Raw genomic sequence first — 21,919 nt, forward strand, 5'->3', positions numbered from 1 at the left:
AGTTGTTTTAAATTGTTCTACAGTTGAATACAAATATTGCCTCTTTTAGAGATCATGCTAGTTTTATCCTTAATCAAATAAAAATAAATGTATTTTTGTGTTTTGCATATCATGCTATAAGTTTTGTTTTATTCACTGACAACAGGATTCAGTCAGTGGAAATGCTTAACTGACTGTGAAATCAAGTGAGGCTTAAACGCATCCAGTAAACACAAATGAAGAGTAGTAGACTTACTTTGAAGTTGGATATCCTAGAATTATTTGAATTATATCAAAACTCCATGCTATATTTTGCAAATTAGGAACTATTTTGATTTTTTTCCCAAAATTAGAAGTAAAATTTGCCAAAATTTAACAAAATCTAAGGTTCGTACCTCTAGCAACATCTTTCTTTTGCTTCAGGTGTCGATAAAACAGCCTGTTTTAGTTGCTCTAAGTAACTTCTGTGCTGCTGTATAAACTTGCCTTTAAGAATAGAAAAAAATACTGCTAATTAAATTACAATTATTAAATTGCATTTTTAACACTAAAATAGTTTCCTCTCTTTTTTAAGGTGCTATTTATTTTGTATAGTATAGTTCTGTAAGTATGAGACATCAGAATATATTAGAAGTACATTTCTTGCTGAGGAAGTGGGACACAACATGATCTTAGATTTTATAATTTTAGGCTCTTGGTGTGTATGGTTCAACTGAAACATTGAAGAGCAAATTGAAACAAAAAGGTTCAGCTTAAACTATAATTTTAAAGCACCAAGTCTATTTTAATTTTAATAGAGGGCATAATTAAACTATGCAAAATAGAGCAATGTAATATTTTATTTGGATTGCACCTTAGATAGGTAGAGCTTGTTTCACTTGTGATCCTCATTTGATCTTTACCATCATAACTTTTTTTCATTCTTGTATAGAGAATTTATCGGAGTTGTCAAAATAACATGTATCCAGGCTGGTTTGCTAGTGTAATACTTAGCAAATATTTCCAAATTTTTAATTAGTTTGGAGAATTTTCATATGGAGACAAAGGATATGGAAATTAATAAGAATTTACTTACTAACACATGTAGTCATCACAATGTGGTCATCTCTTTACTTTTACCATAGAGGTACTAGTTCTGTTTAGTCTTTTCAACTGATAACTTCATTTGTTTTGTTGTTATTCACCCTCACTGATCAAATCATTACCTTCTGTAACGAGCAAATTAATTGTATTATTGATGTTATCTATTTCTGATACATCTAGCTTAAGTTAAAACAAACGAACAAACAAAACAGTTTCAGGTTAAAAGTCAAATGTCTAAAATAAGTTCATTTTATTAACTGTGTCTTAGATAAATGAAACTTAAAAATCTAATTTACATTTCACCGGGTATGCTATTTGGTTTATATAGAATTCAATAAAAGAGACTCAGAGACTTTTTACTTTAAGTCTATCTTCACTTTATTTTCTTTATGGTTTAAGGTGATTCTGAGTTCTGCTTTGGGTTTAATAAAGAACTAATATTTTGTTTGTAACATTCCATTCATTTTAATTTCTGTCAAACATTCATACAAGAAAGCTGTCCTGCTTAAGCTATAGCAGGCAATAGCAGTGTTCTTATAGCCAAAATATTAAGAATTGTACATTATCAAAACTATTGCAGCACATATACAGTAGTGGTGTATGTTAGTATTCATGAAGAACGTTTCTTAGCATTTTCTTTACTCATTTCATTTCCATTGATTTAATTGCTTCTTCCCATTATGTCCTATTAAACTACTTCTCTACCTACTAAAAAGGATTTTTTCATTAAAACAGAAAGGCATTCAGATTATAAGACCTTCTATATAAGACATTGGGCAGATAAACAGCTTTCCAAAGTGACCATTTTCATGTGAATATATGTGGATTGGTCAAAAATAAATTGTGATTACATTGAACAAGAAGTGATTTACCCTAGCTGGATGTGTACTTGAACTGAATTTGCATGTTGAAACCTGTATGAAAGAGTTGTCTGTTTGGTTTATTGGCAGCTATCATTAAAGAGAAGGGGCAGCTGTATTTAAGAGACTAACTAATTTTTTTCTAACTAATTAGAAAATTGGATTGCCATGTTAATAATGAAATCTAAATCACCTTCCTGTTTTTTTTTTTTTCCCATATGTAAATGTCTAAGGACTGTTCTTGTGATAAAACAGGATGATATAATCAACATATTGCATAATACCACAAGGTTAAAAAATTCATATAGTTTCTAGTAACAAATGTGTTGTTATGCTTGTCAGCCAGTGAGAGTCGCCCATCTATTAGTCTTGTTTTCTAACAAGCTTTATGACTGATCTGCAACTACAGTTGTCATTCATCAGTCATCATCAACCATAGGAGGTTTCCACTCATGCTGTTGCAGAAATTTATCCTATTTCAGTGCAAATCTAAATATGCATGAAAATAAAAGCAAAATTAATATGAATATAATGTATCACCACAAATTATTATTTCTGGTAGTAAGCAGAGTGTGCAAAATTTGCTCTTAACTTTAAAGGAGCTAAAATATATATAACCTAAAATATATTGTATAACCTAAAATATATTGTAATTAATGGAGGGAGAAGAACAACAACAAGAAGTGAGAAGGCCCAGTGTAAATATCATATCCTGATAATATAATTTTAGTGCAAGTAGTATAATTATTTTAAGAACAAAAAGTAACAGATGTTTAAATGGTCCATTAAAGGCAGAGGGGTTATCTTTTGGAAAATAGTTTGAGATGAGATTTTATTTATTAATCTCCTTCTTGGTAGAGGAACTTTTTCCTCCTCCATTCCCCAACTTTTCTGGTAATTTTCTTTCAGCTGGATCCACCTTAGCATAAAACAAACCATTTCTGATCAAATCAAAGATGCACAGATGTTTATGCTACAAAGGATTATTAGATCATTTGGTCTGACAAGACATTTACTTATGACTTCTTCAGCTGAGGACAGTTGAAGATCTTTTGTGAAAAAAGGCATCCATTTCCAGATACTAGAAAGCAGATAATCAGATAATATTTTTTTTTTCTTTTAAATGAGTCATAAGCATGGTTAATCACTACTGCTGCTAAAAAAGCATTTATGTGGTATGAATTAACTGGAGGGGTGGGAAGTTTAGAGGGTTAGTGGATCTTGTGCTTTTATAAACCTCTGCCTCCAAGACTTTTCCTCCTGCTTTGGTTTCTTCTTCAGAGCTGTGGAGCATCATGGCTTCTCCCTCTCTCTTCCAGAGGTTTCAGTCTAGCAATGTGGTGAAAATAACTTATGTCTTTCTCTGCCCCTTTGAGTGCCTTGCTGCTCCACTGGAATGTCTTGAGTTGAGACTGTGCCCTTTTCACAAGACAAGGAGTGTGGGGAAAAGGGAGAATGACCCTGCTAAGGTTAGCCACGCCTACCCTGTCTGCATTCTGGCTTCACCTGCCTATGCTCCTCCTCTCTCTTCTGATACAGTCTGGCTTCAGCTTTCAGTCATTGACTTAGGGTGCGTTTTCTGCGTAAAAGCCCTGTAGCACCTTACAGGTTGTTTGCACTTCTGGCAATTGAATATTTATTCTGCTATTTGTGTATCAAAAATCAAGATGTAGTGTTGTTGGAAACTCAGTTTATTTCAATGTAGCATTCCAATTACTGCTTTAAAAATATTGTAAAAACGCAATGGCTTTTTTATCATAAGATATTAAAAATAGGTATCTCTGAATCCGTGAGAAGCATTTCTATTAGTTCCTTTTATTTGAAAATGCATAAGCTCAATGCACGATGACTTGCCACTGATGTCCTCATAATAGTCTGATTATCAATGGCATGGAGGCATCACCTTTCTAAAGGACTGGATTTTTTTGTTCCTGATTAAATATAAATTTGTTGTAAAATGGCCACTCTATCTCTCTCTAAGGCTGTCTTGCCATAAATGTTTTCAAATTTGGTTTTAATAATAATCTGAGCCAAACTTTCCTTTTAGTTTCTCAATTCTGTTTTTCTAGTGTGAGTAACGGATGTGTTTCCATGTGTTTTTCAGTGTTAGCTGGAATGTCTGTGTTCTAGAAGTCCTTATAATCAGCTTGACAAGGGATTTTTTTGTTTTGTTTTCCTTCAAGTGTTTGTACCGAATATGGGGAAAATGACCACAAAGAAAAAAAGTTTAGAATCTGTTTGAAGATGTATATAATTGAGATGAGGTATACAAATAACTGGATGATCCAAGGGAGAGGCGGTGAATTGGTCAGTTTGACCATATGTTTGAGAACTTCCAGCAAGGAAGATAAATATGGGCAGCAATGTTTCATTTGAAAATTTGGGAAAGAGAAAGTAATCTGACCTAAACTCCAAACATTTTTTATTTTTCCAGCCTGTGGCTGTTAGGTGTGCTTTTTCTGCCTGTATTGACACCATATATTCTTTTGTAATCACTAGGGAACATACTATATTCATTATGGATGCCTTATGTACCTGCAGACTACTGGAGGTGTGCATTTGCAGCAGGTCTTTTGACCAGTATTTGTTATGTATATTAAACTTGGATGTTACAAATTAATCAATTTTAGGGAAAAAAAGCTTTTTTTTCTAAGTTTTTAAGGTTTATCAGTATTCTTTTAAGGTCAGCACATGTAAAATACCATGCTTATTTGACATCTTTTTGTGTTCTCTTTCTGCATATTTACATTTTTTTTCATTCCAACAGACTTAAAAGAGTATCTTTCTTTCTGTCTTCATAGTACTGTTTCATTTTCTTGATCAAAATTTCATAGAACCTATTTACAGGTGCTGCTACAGTTTTGCCTATTGTGAGGAATGCAAATCTTTTAAATTTAATTCTTCTAAGGCTAGACCTGAGTTCTCTTAGTGTGGTCAATACTATTTCATTTTCAAGCATCTTTTTCCTGGGCAAGCTTGTCTGCCTAACGCAATCCACTGGCGTAAGTTTCAGGAAATAGTACGACATACATGAATACCCTGTCCTGAAACAGAATTGAAAGCCGCTGTAAATAATTCAAGTTTGTGGCATCCTCAAAGAGTAAAAGCGTCACATTTTCAAAAGTCCTGAGTCCATTTATCCTGTAGCTTCAGGGTAGTTCATGATGTGTATACACCTTATTTAGGTAAGCACAGTTGTCACAAGTACCCAAGACTTAGTCAGCTGTACCAAATTAATCTTTCTTGTACGTATGTGATGAATTAGTAATTTCTTCATCATGGAGCATGTGATGAAAGCTCCTTTTGAGTTTCACTTTCTTTAAAGCCTAAAAGGGCAAACCTTTGGAAGTGGAAAAAAGGCATTGTGAATTGGAGGTGCCTGTGAAGATAGAGACAGGAGCTATCTTTTTTGAACAAGATGCAACAATGTATTGAATTTTAAGATACCACTTAAAGTTGCCTGCTTTGCTGCTGGTGGAGGGGGGTTTGCAGATGCAAACAGATAAAGAAAATAAATTGTAGGATATCTAGATTAATTGCAAAACCGCAGGGCTTAAACTTCGGTGGATTGTTTTCTTTATGTCCGGACCTCCTCAGAACAACGTACTATAAATACTTCGTGTTAATTAGTTGAATAGTTAGTTAATTAGTTGAATAATGAAAAAGTACTATTTCTTTCTTCTTCCTAAGGAGAAGGCAAAGTTTTTCAAAGTGGGTTTGGGATAGGTATTTACTATGTCTGTTCTATACACATCTGAGACTATTATGTGTAATTTGTTTATCTAGTAACATGTTAATGAACACTAAGACATAAACTAGCAAGAATAGTTAATAACTTCCAAATCAATAGATCACATGAAGACTGAACATTGTAGGATTCTGGATGCACATACTGGGATCAAACTGTTGAATTTTTTAATCCCGGGAAAATACCCTTAATCATTAACAACTGTGTCAGAGTGTAAGGCAGTATTTTAGCTGGCAAACAAAGTAAACTGAAGAAGTCTAGAATCATAGTTTTCATAGCTATCGTGCTCTAATTTAGTGTCCACCCATGTTTATGTTACTATACAAACTGATTATCATTCCTACCAGTAGCGTAACATTTAACATGATGTAGCTGGAGTTGCAGTGGGAGTGACAGTGTAAATTTCAGTTGTCAGTCAGAACATTTTAACAAATAATGTTCTTAGTCTTGTTAAGAGCAGAATAGGAAGAATGTATGACTGATCACATATTCAAATAAATGAATGTGTAATTCTTGTTGTCATTTAGCATTTCAGATGTATATGTAGTTAGTTGTGCATGGAATGTCTCACCGCTTATTGCTAAAAATGCAAGGGTATCAGTATTTTGTATTTATGCAGAATATAATTTAAAATGTTAAAATTATTTTCATATTATTTTCACAAAATATCATAATAAAAACCACTGCATTACCTATGTAATTGATCTGTGTATGTGCTTAAATGCTGTTTTGAATAGAGATGAAATTACGTTCAGTTTTTCTAGAACCTAAATAAAAGTACCTGGCCAAAACTTAGAACTTAAAAGCTTGAAGGAACGGATCCTTCACACAAACAACTTTTTACTCAGGTAGCTCTTAGTCCCTATACACACAGTACTCCGTGTCACACAGATCATCTTGCAAACCCAAAAGCTTGGAATAAGAGAATATAATAAAATATACTATTTCAGTTGGAAGGGACCTGCAACAGCCATCTAGCCCAACCGCCTGACCACTTCAGGGCTGACCAGAAGTTAAAGCATGTTATCAAGGGTGTTGTCCAAATGCCTCTTAAACACTGACAGGCTTGGGACATCGGCCACCTTTCTAGGAAGCCTGTTCCAGGGTTTGGTAAAGAAACGCTTCCTAATGTCCAGTCTAAACTTCCCCTGGCGCAGCTCTGAACCATTCCCATGCATCCTATCACTGGATACCAGGGAGAAGAGCTCAGCACCTCCGTCTCCACCTTCCCTCCTCAGGAAGCTGTAGAGAGCAATGAGGTCGCCCCGCAGCCTCCTTTTCTCCAAATGAGACAAGCCCAAAGTCCTCAGCTGCTCCTCACAGGACTTGCCTCCCAGCCCTGTCACCAGCTTTGTTGCCCTCCTCTGGACGCATTCCAGGACTTTCACATCCTTCTGAAATGGTGGGGCCCAGAACTGCACACGGTGTTCCAGGTGGGGCCGCGCCAACACTGAATACAGCGGGATGATCACCTCTCTTGCCCAGCTGGCTGTGCTGTGTTTGATGCACCCCAGGATGCCGTTTGCCCTCTCGGCTGCCAGGGCACACTGCGGGCTCATGTGGAGCCTGCTGCCAGCCAGTGCCCCCAGATCCCTTTCTGCAGGCCTGCTCTCCAGCTACTCCTCTCCCAATTTAGACTTGTGCCTGGCATTTCTCTGTCCCAGGTGCAGAATCCAGCATTTGTTCTTGTTAAACTTGATGCCATTGCTGATTTCCCAATGATCCCAGTCTATCCAGATCCCTCTGCAAGGCCTCTTATCCCTCAAGAGAGTCAACAGCACCTTCCAGTTTAGTATCATCAGCAAATTTGCTAATGGTGCATTCAACTCCTGCATCCAAATCATTGATAAATTTATTGAACAGGACTGGCCCTACAATTGAGCCTTGAGGAACACCAGTAGAACAATACAAGAAGTAGCTAGAAATTTTCAGAAAGGGCAAGATGAATGATTTAGTGTCTAGAAAATCTGTCTTCAAATCAAACATTTTATGCTCAAAAACAGTTAAGAAGTGATTGTATAGGAAGAAGGTTTCTGTCATTAAAGAGATATGTATCTGTCAGATAAAGCTGAAAGTTCATTTTATCAAAATTTAGACTAGAAATAATGAACAAAATAATTAGTAGTGAGAATAATTTCTCTTGGGAATCTTGCCCTAGTAGAATATGATGAAGACTCATTTTAAATGTAGATCGCATATCTTTCTGAGCTTGATGAAGTAATTAACACGTTTTAGTGGTGACCGACACTACTTGGCTTATGGTATGCCATAAAAGTGAACACAGATTCATTGTCTTCAATGGCTATACTAGTGAAATCTACTTCTAAAAGAAACTCCAGCAACAAAAATCCCCCAAATGACAAAAAAGAAACAGTTTCTTTATTTGGCTCATTGCATAGCACCAAACAGCATTGAAGCAATATCGCAGCGAGGAATGAGTGTCATTTGTAATGCCACTTTTCTTTTTAAGTGCAATTACTACTACTTTTTAACAGATTGGTCCTCTGAACAAACAAAGCCACAAGTTGCAGCAACAAAATGAGAGTAGTGCAGTAGTGGGAATGAGCAGCAGGAGGTGTAACTTCAGTGCTGTAGTACTGCTGTGGACTAAGCATTGTGGAACAAGTAACCTAAGATTCAGAATTAGGATTTAAATGTGTATATGGTCTTCTTTGTTTGATTGTAGCATTATGTTAAGAAGGGAATTTCTATGGCTACGGTATATAGTAGGTTCACCTTACTATGATTATGTTTTAAGCTTCTCATTTTTATCATGCGGCACGCTTTTAAAATTTGATCTTTCCTGTGTGATTGAATACTTTGATCTCATAGTATTTTCCACTGAAGCAAGAAGAAATCAGAATATTAAAAAAAAACATTATTGCCATGTATAAGAGTATGTTTTCTTACATAGTAATTGTATATTTTTAATAATGTACTTTTTATAAAAAGGCTTGTATAGCTAATATTAAACAGTTGTAAGAGAGACACAAGAAGTGATTCCTCACACTTATGATAAAATACTTGTCAGTTGCCCTGTAAAAAAGAGAAGCTAATTTTATATGTACAGTAAATTCAAATATGAACTCTAGTATTTTTCAGTTTCTGTTATACAGAGAGTGAATTCAGCCAATATTGATAAATTATGCCACTAAAATTACAGATAGTACTGTGATATTTGAAGTAGGATAGGGAGGGCTCAGTAAAAAATATGTACACAGAGAATGATAAGTGTTCTTAAAAGTATAAGTGGTGGTTTCCATTGCTTTCATTTTGGCCATTTAATGTAGCTAATTAATTGCATGCCTTTTCTTACTGCACATCCCATTGTCTCTGTCATTTTTATTGTTGTTTTTGCTCTTCTAGCTCCCCAGATAAATTACAGTTAGGTTCTAACTTTTTTTCTTTAATGCTGTCATCGAACTGATCAAAATATCCATTGATATTAAAAAAGAAAAGAATGGGAACGGATGTGAGAGTATTCGTACATTTGCATTTGAAGAAATACTACTTTGTATTTTAGTAGTACTGTGTTTTCCTTTTAAAAGGCAAAATTGTTGTGAACAAATCTGCTTTTCTAAAGGCTGGATCCTGCAGTCTGTGTAACTCCTGACTCTCCATTTACTTTGACAGCTGGGGATATTCAAAGGGTTCTGGCAGCAGTAAGGGTGATGTCCTGTCCCAGTGAAGCTAATGGTGGAAAACCTATTGACTTATTTGGGTTTGGGATTTGATTCTGTGATTCCAGAGAGCTGAAGTTTTGTTTCTAATTCTTATTGCAAGCTGTGCATGTCTCTTTCTGATATAGTTGGAAGGAAAACATATGGAGGCCCTTTTTAAAATTCTGGGATTTTAAAATTTAGGGATTTATTTATTTTTTTTTATTTTATTAATGATATTTTTGTTCAATCAGGATTATTTTTGTTTCAATGCAGCTCACCAGTAAATCTACTCATTTAATTTCCTGAGCAGGTTGGAAGGTAAAATGGACTTTCAGGCTGTGATCCTGCAGTATATATGCAAACAAAATGCCTTTCTGACCTCATTGGGGAGGTTTGTGTTCACTGGGACTCTGGAATGAGGCCTTTTAGTAGAACATATGCCCTAGCCAGGAATAAAGCAGGCATTTCTATTGATCTGTAAGCAATCTGTCAAAACTTCTCTGATCAGGCTTTTTTACTATCTCGTCTTGAGTCCCTTTTTTAATGACATCTATTATCAGATTGAAATGGCGATTGAGACACTGCAAAAGTCTGATGGTCTGTCCACTCACAGAAGCTCTCTTCTCAACAGCCATGTAAGTTGTCTCTTCTTCACATACACTCTCTCTTGCTTGTTCTGCATGCTTAGCCTGCCTCTAAATGTTTGTTTTATTTTATTACTACTTTTTGCTCTTAATCTTCTCATCTTATTTGCTTGTAATATTCTACTACATCTCTCATGGCTTTATTTTGTCAGATGAAATGTCTTTATGGTATATTGCAGAGTGTTACCTGTTTCCTATGCTCTACACCTGTGTTAAGAGAAGTTAACACATTTGACTGTTTTGCAGATTATAGTGTAAATGTCAAGATAAAGTTCAAATAATTCTAAATAAGCTGGCTTTTGGTATTTTAAATAAAGTTGTCTACAAAGCAAAGTCTGTGTACACTATATTAATTTCAGGGCATGTGAAAAGGAAGAGAAGAAAAAACAGCATGTCTAAATAATATATTTAGGTTATTTTTAGGTGTTTTTTCATTTATTCTGAATAGAGAGTTTATTACTAAATGACTTACTTAAGAATCCTAAAAATCCTTATGATGACCTGGAAAAAAAAAGAAAGCATTTTCTTAATTTGAAGTACACAAAAATGTCTTATTTGGCTGCCTTTTGCTTTGTTCTTACTCTGCAAATCTTACAGTTCAGAACTGTCCCTATACAAAGCTAAAAGATATTTAGGTAAAAAAATGATATCCAAATATAGTCATAAATCCATTATATGTAACTTTAAAATAAAGGAAAAAGGCCCGAAGTTAACTTTAAACCTATTATATAAATAATAATATTGCTTTGTAAGTTGCTAGTCTTTCTTGAAATGTTTTTTTTTTGTTGGCATTTGTGGTTTTGTATTTTGTCCTTTTGCCATGTTGATTATTTTGCATTCATCTTACCTCTTTTTTTCCTTCTCAGCTTTACTACTTATATAAATTCAAATTCCTTTATTGTTTTACAGAAGGAATTTAAGTTTGATTTGTGATCTTAATGTAAGAATATGGTGGTAGAGGCTGTCCCTCAAAAATAAAATTTAAAATGTATATTTTAGCAGGTTTGGGTTTGGGCTTTGGACTTTTTCTGTATGGGTCTGGTTATGTCAAAGTCAAAACTAGAATTGTTTTGTGGAAATTTTAAGCATTTTTTTTTTTAATTTAGAAAATGCCAAAATTGAAAAAGGAAAATCATATTACAAAAAGTAATACAAAATGTTATACAGACAAACTTTTAGATTCTGCCTTGGATGTTTATAAAATAATTGTTTTGATGACAAGACAGTATCAAAATTATTATTTAAATAATAATAGGTATTATTAGACAGACAATATCAAAATTAGTATTTAAATGTCATTTTTAAAGGGACCATAACTTTTTTTGGCAAAGTGTCAAAAATTTATGTTAAGACTTGGAACACTTGAACTGTTGATGAGTTTGTGTTTAATCCTATTATGAAGTCCAGAATCTTGGTATAAAACTAAGAAGAATTACAAGATAAGCTGCTGTGCCCCAGTAAACTATATTCCACTCATGCCTGGTGCTATGCACTGTTCACAATGTGTTCCTAATAATGAGGTTCGCATCCAACTGTTAAGTCTTATAATGATATTTCTTTCTTGGCTGTGAAGGCTTTTTCAAAATTGTTCTGATAGGGATATATATTTGACTCTGTGGGGAAAAAAAAACAAGATCCCTGTACATATTTCTGTGGCAATCAGTCTTTCCTAGCCTTGGTCATTTTGGAAAAAGTTAACAATCCAGATCAAACTTACTGGATGTTTTGCCTATTTTTAAAACAATGCTTATTGTATTTAAACTCAAGTAAAGAGAGTATGGAGGAAGTTTAAGTATAGGTTTAGCCTTTGTCTCTTTGAACTGTTCTTGATTTTGACTTCAAATTGTTTGGTTTGGCATTTATTAAAATAATTGGGTTTAATAGGTTTTAAAATAGAATTCTAAATTGTGTGTTTAATTAAATTTCACTTTGCAGATGATATATTAATTTGTGGGAAAATACTGGTATGAGGATTGGGATTTTTGCCCTATGATACCTCCACAAGGTTTTCTAGGATTTTTTTTTTTTTTTTGCCTAAATTCATGTGTGCTCATTTTAAGGAGTTTGTCATTTCTCCTCTGTATTCTTTTCTTTCCTGATTTATTTCTGCATGAAATTGACTTATTTAATTAAGTGATAGTTGAATGTTTTATAAATATTGAAGCTTAATTGGAGTCACAGTCAATTTAACAGGTCTCTAAATATTTCATACCTTTACCCATCTTATCCATACAGTATGGTCAGTACTACGAATTAAAAAGCCAGGATTCAAACCTGAACAGCTCCGTTTTAGAATTATATTTCATCTTGGTAGAAAAATGTTAATTTTAAAGTTGTTTACAGTATTTTTATAATGTTTGGAGATAATTTTCCTTTTAAAGTCATATATTAACTGCACTTTTTCTTCCAGGCTATAATCTAGCAAGTAATGACTTCAAGCCTTTGCTACTAAGTAACTCCACCCAGGAGCAAAAATTCTTATATTGTACTTATCTTTTGATTTGGTTTTTTTGGTGTTGAATAATGCAAGTTATGGTTGAAATATCATCTGTTAAAAACTCATATCATTAATAAAGTGCATTTAAAGTGATTCATAATAGGCTAGAATCAATCCGGAGGTAAATATCTTCAATGCTGCATACAGAACTTTATTGGAAAATAATTATTTTTTGTTTGTCAGTCTTTTGGGATTGATGAAGTCTTTCCCTTTGGGGAAAACAGAAATACTTCACATTCCGTATCTGTTCTGATTAAATTATAGATTCAATAATATATGACAAATGTTATGTAAATGTATATAATATAAATATAGATGTATAAATAGATTTTAAATATAGATAAAATGCAACAGTTGAAAGATGTAATTACCTTTGTTTCTAAGCCCAGACAGGCTGATGTCAGGTGATTTTCTCATTTCACTCAGTGAAATAAGTTTAATACATTAAGATAAAAGTTAATGTTTATGATTGTACTTTTTCTTCAGCTTTATTTCAAAATGACAGATGCTCAATTTGGAAGCACTTGTGAATGTTAAGACTTTTAAAATAATGGTACGGTAACTGATATAAAGATGATGAACTGTACTTTTTCATTTTGTCTATTTGAATTGCAAAATTACCTGCAAACTGAGCTAAAAATTTTCTGTCTTGGAAGCATTTACATCTTACTTTTGTGTATTTTTCTAGATCTTATGTTTAAGAAACATGGAAAAGTTATGGACATTTTTCAATAAAAAGCAAATATGAAAATGGTGTTTGAATGGTCTAAAGTAAATTTTGTAGTAATGTTTTTGCATTTGTATTGGTGAATTTCTCACTGTGACTAAAACATAGCTGTAAATTCAATATGTTTGTTATCATCTGTGCTTTAGTACATAACAGTTCTGTGATAAAGAAAAGGTCAGGACTTAAATATTTCATGGCTATTGCACACTAAAATATTCACGTTCTTTGCATGGTAAATTACACTGAACATTGATGGAACAGAATTTGTGCACTGCTGTAACAGAAAATAATTCTGCAAAGGAATGAATAACACATAGACCATGTATATCTTTTATTGTTAGTTAATAATTTGTGTTTTGGTTATACTAGTTACTGCTTTGCTGGACTAAATTGAAAATTATTACACATTTGTGTGAATAGCTAGGTTGTCAGAACAAAAGTTTGTAGCAAGTCTTGAAGACACAACATCCTTAGTTTGCATTTTCACTGGATAATCAAGTTAAATCCAGAGTTTTAGTAAGATCTCTGATCCTAGCAAGCTTGAATATTCGCACTGTACTATTTTGGTATAAATACTTAGGAAAACAGAGAAATAAAATTCAAAAAGAAAATGAAATTTGTGAATCATTCAAGCTATATCTAAAGGAAAATTTCCGGGAACAGAAACAATGGCAAGTACTGGGGAAAATGTTAGCATATCAAAAGACTGAAACAGTGGAATTTAAATGCATCCTCAACCTATATTATTTTTGATCTATTTTGTCATTCTTCTGTAATGTTTAATCTCGGAGTATTAAATTGTCCTTTTTACTTTTTTGTATATTAGTGACAGCCAGGGGTGTTTCACTAGTGTGCACAACTTGGTGACTCCAATGATGTTACGTAAAAAGTCTTTTCTTGCATGTGTCTAAAATTACCTACCACAATTACATGAAAAGATTAATATTTTTCCAAGAATCTCATTCTGTTCTCCTGGAAGTCAAAGGCAAACAGGCTACAACTGAAAGGGGTTGTACCCCTAATGCATTATAGATGTACCAGTTATTTTCAATGTTATCTGGGTTGCTCTTTGACTTACATGCAACAGCTTTTTTCTTTTATGTGTCTGAGAATAAAAAATATCCTATTCAGTTAAGTGTCATTTTAAGTGTTTTTTAACGTCAGGCAAAAAAACCCAGTATAATATTCCAGGTTTACAAATACATTAACTAACTGTCGTTACTCCAAGGAATTTGTTTTCTGCAATTTATGTGAATTATGGTCATGATTACTTTATTTCTTTGCAGTACTAACAGTTTGTCTCCAAAGCATAGATGCTTTTATCAAGTACTGGTGTGTGGTACTGAATCAAAAATATTTTAAGAAGTGGACACTTATCTGAGTCACAAGTGCAATGAGTTCTGCTATTTCCTGGTAATTCTGAAGATCCTAAAGCACTGTGGTATAGCTAGCATTTAAGGAGTCTCTGAAGAAGGAAGTAATTGTTTAATAGACCTGAAGAGTGGTTTCAAAACTGTCATAAGTTGTATGGCAAAGATATTTTTAATAAAGTAATAATGATTTTTTTTTTCTCTGTTTTGTATGTGATATAGCTTCAATGGCTTTTAGACAACTATGAAACTGCAGAAGGAGTGAGCCTTCCAAGAAGTACGCTTTACAACCATTACTTACGACATTGTCAGGAACACAAGTTGGATCCAGTCAATGCTGCCTCCTTTGGAAAACTCATACGGTCAATCTTCATGGGATTACGAACCAGAAGACTTGGAACTAGGTTTGTGTTAATGAAATCCTTAACTATATAGAAAACACAAGTAATAATTATGAGTAAGAAACTTGTCTGCTAGTCAAAAAATAAATAAAACTTGTATTTAAATATTACAGTGGTTTTCTGTCAGTTCTGTCTCTTAAACAGCTTTATGCTTTTCCAGATGTTATTATACTTTTATTTCTCCTGTTTTTGACTGTTTATGTATTTACATTTTGATAAATACACTGTAGATTTTTATCACTACAAATAAAATGTAGCTTGTTTGGAAATTACTAAGAATTGTGTTTCTCCATGACTAGATAAGTTGTATTTATTTGCATTTTATTTTTCTTACTCAAGTGGATTACAAGTTAAAATGCTGGATAATATTTGTTTAAGAAAGTGAAGTAATTTCCCAAAGGTGATAAAAATGACACCCATGTAAAACAGGTATGGCAGGAGAGTCAGGCCTGATTTGTGGGTATTATTTTCCTGTCAATGTAAGTTGTAAAGTAAATGTAATGTAGATGCATGAAACTAGTGTTACTGCTCTCTTAATTCTTGGTCTTTCATAAAGGGGAAACTCCAAATATCATTACTATGGGATTCGTGTCAAGCCAGACTCTCCTCTTAATCGACTACAAGAGGACATGCAATATATGGCTATGAGACAACAGCCCATGCAGCAGAAACAGAGGTAAAATGTGAAATGAACATGAGTACTTATTAATATTTCTACTTTGTAAAGCCTTACTTTTCCTTACATGGAGAAGTTGAAATTCTAACGCAACTTTTGTTCAGCTTCTCTGCTGTGAAAAATAAAAGTTTGCTAGATATCCAGTTGACGTCACTGAAGTTAGGTATCAGTCAACATGAAAGAATATTTACCTAGAAATTGTCATAAATTTGCAAAAAGTAATAATAATAAAGTGAGATATGATATGAACAGACTCTTCTTAACTATCTTGAGTTCTTATCGCACAAGCTGAAGAAAAGCAGTAAGACCTTGAATTTCAAATATTGCTGTTTGTTTTCATTACTATGTCATTTTACGTATAAGCTGCTTATAAGAGAGCTTATGATTAAGTTCAGTTTGATGTTTATTTCCTCTCCCTACAAAGAATTAATGTGACCATAATGGTTTGCCTCTAAGTTGATGTAAGTATTTTCCCTCAGCATCTGTTGTTCCTGAGGATCCGGTGAAAGCTCAGAAATATTTGAAAGCAGTGGCACAGTGACCACAAAGGGCTATGGTGGTGGTGAAAGAATGTGTGAATATGCATATGAAAAACTATCTTGAACAGAAAATTTTAGGAAAAAAATGGAAATCAGTACATTTTAATGAAATTAATTTTTGTTTGATTGATGTCACTAGCCTCCCATATTACCCTAAAGTGAAATATCTAAGATGTGCAATTTCTACCTATGAAACTCATAGGTAGAACGTACCAAGCAAGACATCTTTAGAGCTATTACCCAAAAAAAATCCAATTGAACAAACAGTTTGGTATAGTGTGCTAAGCATATTTTGTGGCCTTGGACACAATTGGGTTGTGGAAAATACAACTTCAAACTTCAGCTTCAAACACAGATATCACTTTAATCTGAAATGATTTTACTATCACTTCCAGAAGTAGTTACAGCACTAAATACATATTCATCGTAAGGTACGTGGTCTTAACTGTCTTGTGCTGGGCATAGTACGGAAGCATGAAGTGATCACGTAGGAAATTCGTGTTACAAACATCATCACAGGATTATATGGCAAGAAAAGGTGATAGATATTTACAAAATCTCCAAGCAAGCTTATTTTTTCCACTCAAGCTCATTCACTTACAGATTTCATTCACTCACGCTCAAAATCACATGTATGCACCAAGACATATGCCACAATGTCTAACTAGAATTGTTTCTATGAAATTCTGGAGAAATTATGCCAGTTATCTAATCATCATCACCTCTCTTGTCTTCTTGACTCACAATGACAAAGTGATTTTGAACTTGCACTATGTAACTCTTAGGAGTGGATACTACTTTTCTTTATTATTTGCTCTGTTATTTTGTTTGCCATCATATGTCTTACGTAGTTCCCTTATTTTCCTCACCTAGGTACATTTGGTGGCATTTTCTTAACATTATCTTTATGTCAGTTTGTTCCCTGATTATATATTTGAATGAAATCTCACATATGGCATTGTGTAGTAGTTAGTGAATACCTTTCCTTTAACCCATGTTTTGGGCACGCACACACGTACACGCACAAGCACGCTCCCATTCATATTCAGTTCATACCAATCTTAAGCTCTGCTATGAGAATCTATAAAGATACAGATGAAGAATGGGATCTACAAGGCACTGGGTAATTATGCTGATGAATAAGTAACTATTCCATGAAAAATACTGTCTGTAGTAGAAAAGTTGATTATGCATTATCTTCAGTTGAGGCTAGCAATAAGACAGAAGAGAATAGGAGAAGGAGAGAAGTAGAAGCCTCTATCAGCTGTCTGCAATACTGACTGCAGAAAAGGCCACTGTGTAGTTATATCTTAATAATAACAATGGCTTTGCTATTAAATCCTTAAAAGCAGCTGTCCCAATACACCTTCCTACATGAAGCTTCATCTCTTTGCTCAGGAACTTGCATTACTTACCTTCTTGTCTTCTAAGACAAAAGACAGGCTGATCTCTTTGCATACACTCTTGAAATCTTGTGATGTCCAGTTAGGTACCCTAGAAATCGAAGCATTTTTCACATGGTCCTACTGGTGTACTATTCATACAAAGTAGTTCTGAGGATCTTTGTTCATCCCTTAGTTCAGAGTACACAAATCTCAGTAAAATATTTTCTCATTCCAAAATCCCAGCATGCTAAATAAATAAAATGCAGAGATCAAGGAGCTAGCCAGACTTTGACAATTGAACTGTGAAAAATGTATGTTGTCTCTGCTCTGCAGACCATCAAACATACTAGCAATACTGAATAGGATATAGAAATTTTCAGAATGAAGATGTTTATCCAACAAAATATAGGAAATTTTCATTGAAAAATGGAAAGTCATGAGCCACTATTACTTTAACTTACTTTTTCATACTTATCTAAACCAAAAAACTGCAGAATTTTCTAGTAGAAACAGGGATTTTCAAAGCCAAGTGTGATGATTCCAGAACATTTTTGTCTCATTGGAATGTGCTGATTATAATAGTCATATTAGAGAAGGATTTAACGAATATATTAAATTATTCCACAATCTAGCCTGTTTACTTCATTACAGCCATTCTAGCATGAAGTAATCATAAGCTTTGGTCCATTCTTCTCTCTTTGTAATCTTACTTTTTAATTTTAGGGTAGTCTTTGGTCGCACAATGTCAAGCTTTATTCCACATTCTTGAAATAAAAATGTCTGTATATTTTGCTTGATTAATTTTAATGGAAACTGAGATATGCTTCTGTTCTGTAGCCCTCAGAAGCTAGGGTTTTTGGGGGAAAAAATGCTAAATATAAAAATGGCTTGACTTAAAACTTTCAGTGCACAATTTAAAAAGTAAACTTGTATTTTTGAAGTAACATTTCTTCCACATTTCCAGAACATGCTTAGTATCTAATTTCAATATTTGATATATGTCTGTATGTATTTTTATCATAGTTACCCTAGTGTATTGAAGAATTCTAGCAGGATTTATTAAGACATAAGTAGAGGACTGGCTATTCTAATTTGCATGATTAGAGTAACATCGTTCTTTCTCCAGCTTTATTAATATTTCTAATGTTTCTTTTGTCCTTTGTATCAGTGGTAAATTGCAGTCAGTATACTTTTTCTGTGTAGTTATACCAATTCTACCACCTCTATCATACATACCTAATTGGATGAACACTTCTAGTCCTTTTTGTCAAAGACTGTAGACTTAATGTATGGTACAGATCATTTTTCTTCATTCCTTTTCTTAATTTGAAGGTCATGCACCTTTTCTATTTGCATAACTTGAATATCCCAAGGTGGTCTTGCATGTTCATGTTCAGAGCTTGTTCTGGGCTTGAATTCAAGGGTCTGAGATTTATCAGACATAAATTTCAGATGGAAGGTAATGCTGTTAGTTGCTTAGTCTTGGTTGTGATCATGTGAGCTGTGGGAGTACTCTTTGTTCCAGTGAGAAGAAAAAAACAGAGTAACTACAGATCACAGGTGCTAACAGTCCTATCTTCCAGCTGAGACAGTGGTTTGGAAACGACAACCACATATCAAGAGACTTAAAGAACCTTTGAACTGAAGAAATGCACAGTTAATGACTAGTCTTGGCTGGAAGATAATAGCTAACACCCTGCTTTTCAGCTGGACCTGCTGTATGGCTCAGACTTGCAAGGGAAGGCCTGGCTTGCCTCTGTCATCCTGCTCCTAGATGTTTTCCAGGGTAGGAAAAAACAGGATATTTAAATGGTTCCGTCAGTTCTGGGTCAGACACAGGCCTGACAAACAGTGAATGGACTTCAGACAAAGACTGATAGGAAGAAATAAAGTAATATCCAACCCAAATATTATGCCAAATATACTTACACAGTTTTAAGTCTGGCACTAAACACTTGCCACTTTAAAGTACAATCTTATTATGAAATCTCTTTCCCATAAGTGTTTCTTGTCAAACCATTTAAGGGAAATGTATCAGAGATACAGTTCCTAAAGTTAAGTTCCATTTTTATCCTGTTTCTGTTAATGAGTAGAAGCTTGTGGCTCAGAAGCTGAATTAGCATTATGGCATACTCTAGGGAAATTGATACAAGTATGCTTTTCTTTAGGGCATTCGTAACAACATACATTTTAAATTCTACTTCTGGAAGTAAGCCTCCAGCTTTCCAAGTTAATTTCAAATAGATCTTTCAGTTCTTGCACACAACAATTATACCTTTTTACTTACATTTATGGGAGCTGAACATTCAGCTAAGATTTTTTTTCAAATAAATAAAATAACTGTATTGTTATCTACTGTACATTGTAATATTCAGATAATACATATATTATTGTTCTAACCAGAAATCATTAATCACTACTTCCTATAGATGTTGTTTACCCTATGTATTTATTTTATGTAGAAAATAATCTGTATTTTTCTACTGTTCTCGTTCCTGTAGTCTCATGTTTCCTTGATATACTGTTAAGTCAAATATTATGTTTAAACCAAGCCACTGTGAGTCCAAAGCATCAAGTATTCATAGATGTTTTTTAAAAGGGCTTGGGTTTATGGACAACAGAGAAATTATACATTTTTATAGTGGTATTCTTTTTGAAGATAGAGAGCAAGGTATCATAGTCCAACAAATACTGACATCTGTAACGCTGGGCTACAAGTTTGTTAGGACACAATATCCTAAAATGATAATAAGAGAACTTAGATGATAAACTACTAAACAACTTCCTAATGGAGTAGTTCAGAAAAAATTCACAGTCTTTCTCTTGAACAAGCACAGATACTTTGTGTATAGTATGGTTGTGATGCTGAGGTGATTGTGACTTAAAAAACTAGGAAGTTCTGCATAGGCTTCTAGATTAGATGTATCTCAACCATGCTTATTGGACCGAGGAGAGATGTTTTAAAAGCATACACATGAAATTTGCATTCCTTAAATTTCTTTACAGTTTTACCATATTTGATTTCAGATAACTATGCTTTTATTGAAATATAGCCTCTGCATTATTTTTGAAGCTTTATGATGTATGCATAACAGTACACTTGAAAGTGTTTTTATTTTCTTCAAACGCTAGAAAGCAACTAGTATGAACTTGATTTACACAGCAAAACTCTGATAAGCATCCAAATGCTTCTCAGGTATTTCTTTGTTACTTGCAGGTTTTGTATCTTCAATAGTTTTTTAAAGCATTTAATTTTCTTTAATTTTCTTGTAGTGAACAGCTTTAGTATGTATTGCCTGTGGTGTTGCAAGCTGTTTGAATCAACTTTTGCTTTCTCCTGATTTTAAACGCAGATTTTTTCCCCTAGTAGCATCAATGGCAACATTTTATTTGCATACCGTAGTAAAATGCTTTAACATACTTTACACATTGTTATGCATAAGGTCACTATTTTGTTACATAGTTTGGTACATTAACTCACTTCTCACAGATGTCAATGAACTCCTAATGATAAATCACAATCTTTAAAAATCTTTAAAATAAAAATAAAATAGAAGTGAATCCTTAGAGCTTAGTTCCGTTTCTTTCTAGAACCTCTACAGTTTGTTTTTTTTTTTTTAGCAAGCCAGAAGGGTAGAAGCCTTAGTTTTTAAGAAAAATAGGAATATTATAAATTGCATAACAGCATGAGTTGGATTTTTCAGAAAAATACTCAATTCTAAGACTTGGCGTAAAATCCAAATAGTGGCAGCATGGCAACAGTAAAAGCAAACAACAAAATCTGCAGAAGATTTAACTGAAAAAGCTGCTATATGTTTTTTGTCTGTCTTGTGACTTAGTCAATCCATTTTGGCTTCTTCTAGTTTTGATAGTTTTCAGCTTGTTTCTTTCCCTACCAATTTCATATGTGCATTTCAAACCAAGCAGGCATTTTATTATACTTCCCCTTTCTTCTTTATCTTATTAATGAATACGGATTGTTTGCTGCACATGAATTTTAGTCAGGAAGTTGTTAATCTGTTCTGCAGTGAGAGAGGAAGTTTCTGTTAATGAAGTTATGTCACAAACTATGGAAGTCAATGAAGTAGTGTTCTAAATTAACTGCAAAGTGAGACCAGAATATCATTCAGTGTCATTTCTGAATCACCTGATTCCATGTTCTGATTTCAGTGGTTTAGGGTTTTTTTTTATTTTCATAGCTTTGCACAAATTGAGAAAATGTCTGTTGTTAACTAAAGACTTTGCAAACTTTTACTGTGTTCATGCTAACCTATATAAAATTCAAATGGTGTCCTTTCTGTCTCTTAGCACCTAGTAATTTAAAAGAAAAAGGTGAAAGATGACATAA

The 21,919-nt window shown here is 33.6% G+C and overlaps 1 protein-coding gene across 2 annotated transcripts in view; it reads left to right on the top strand.

Annotated features, from left to right (window-relative positions):
- RFX3 (regulatory factor X3) overlaps positions 1–21,919 on the top strand; it is a 133,686-nt gene that overhangs the window by 88,262 nt on the left and 23,505 nt on the right. The window contains exons 5-7 of one of the 2 annotated variants that reach the window (XM_087741336.1): positions 9,893–9,967; positions 14,793–14,974; positions 15,528–15,647. In XM_087741336.1, coding sequence (XP_087597462.1) covers positions 9,893–9,967; positions 14,793–14,974; positions 15,528–15,647 — 377 coding nt within the window. The remainder of the gene's footprint in view (positions 1–9,892; positions 9,968–14,792; positions 14,975–15,527; positions 15,648–21,919) is intronic. The other variant, XM_087741337.1, reaches the window with a different exon arrangement.

The sequence above is a fragment of the Nipponia nippon genome, unplaced genomic scaffold (assembly GCF_047370975.1).
Source record: "Nipponia nippon isolate SJK-2023a ecotype South Korea unplaced genomic scaffold, ASM4737097v1 scaffold_8, whole genome shotgun sequence".
NCBI lineage: Eukaryota > Metazoa > Chordata > Aves > Pelecaniformes > Threskiornithidae > Nipponia > Nipponia nippon.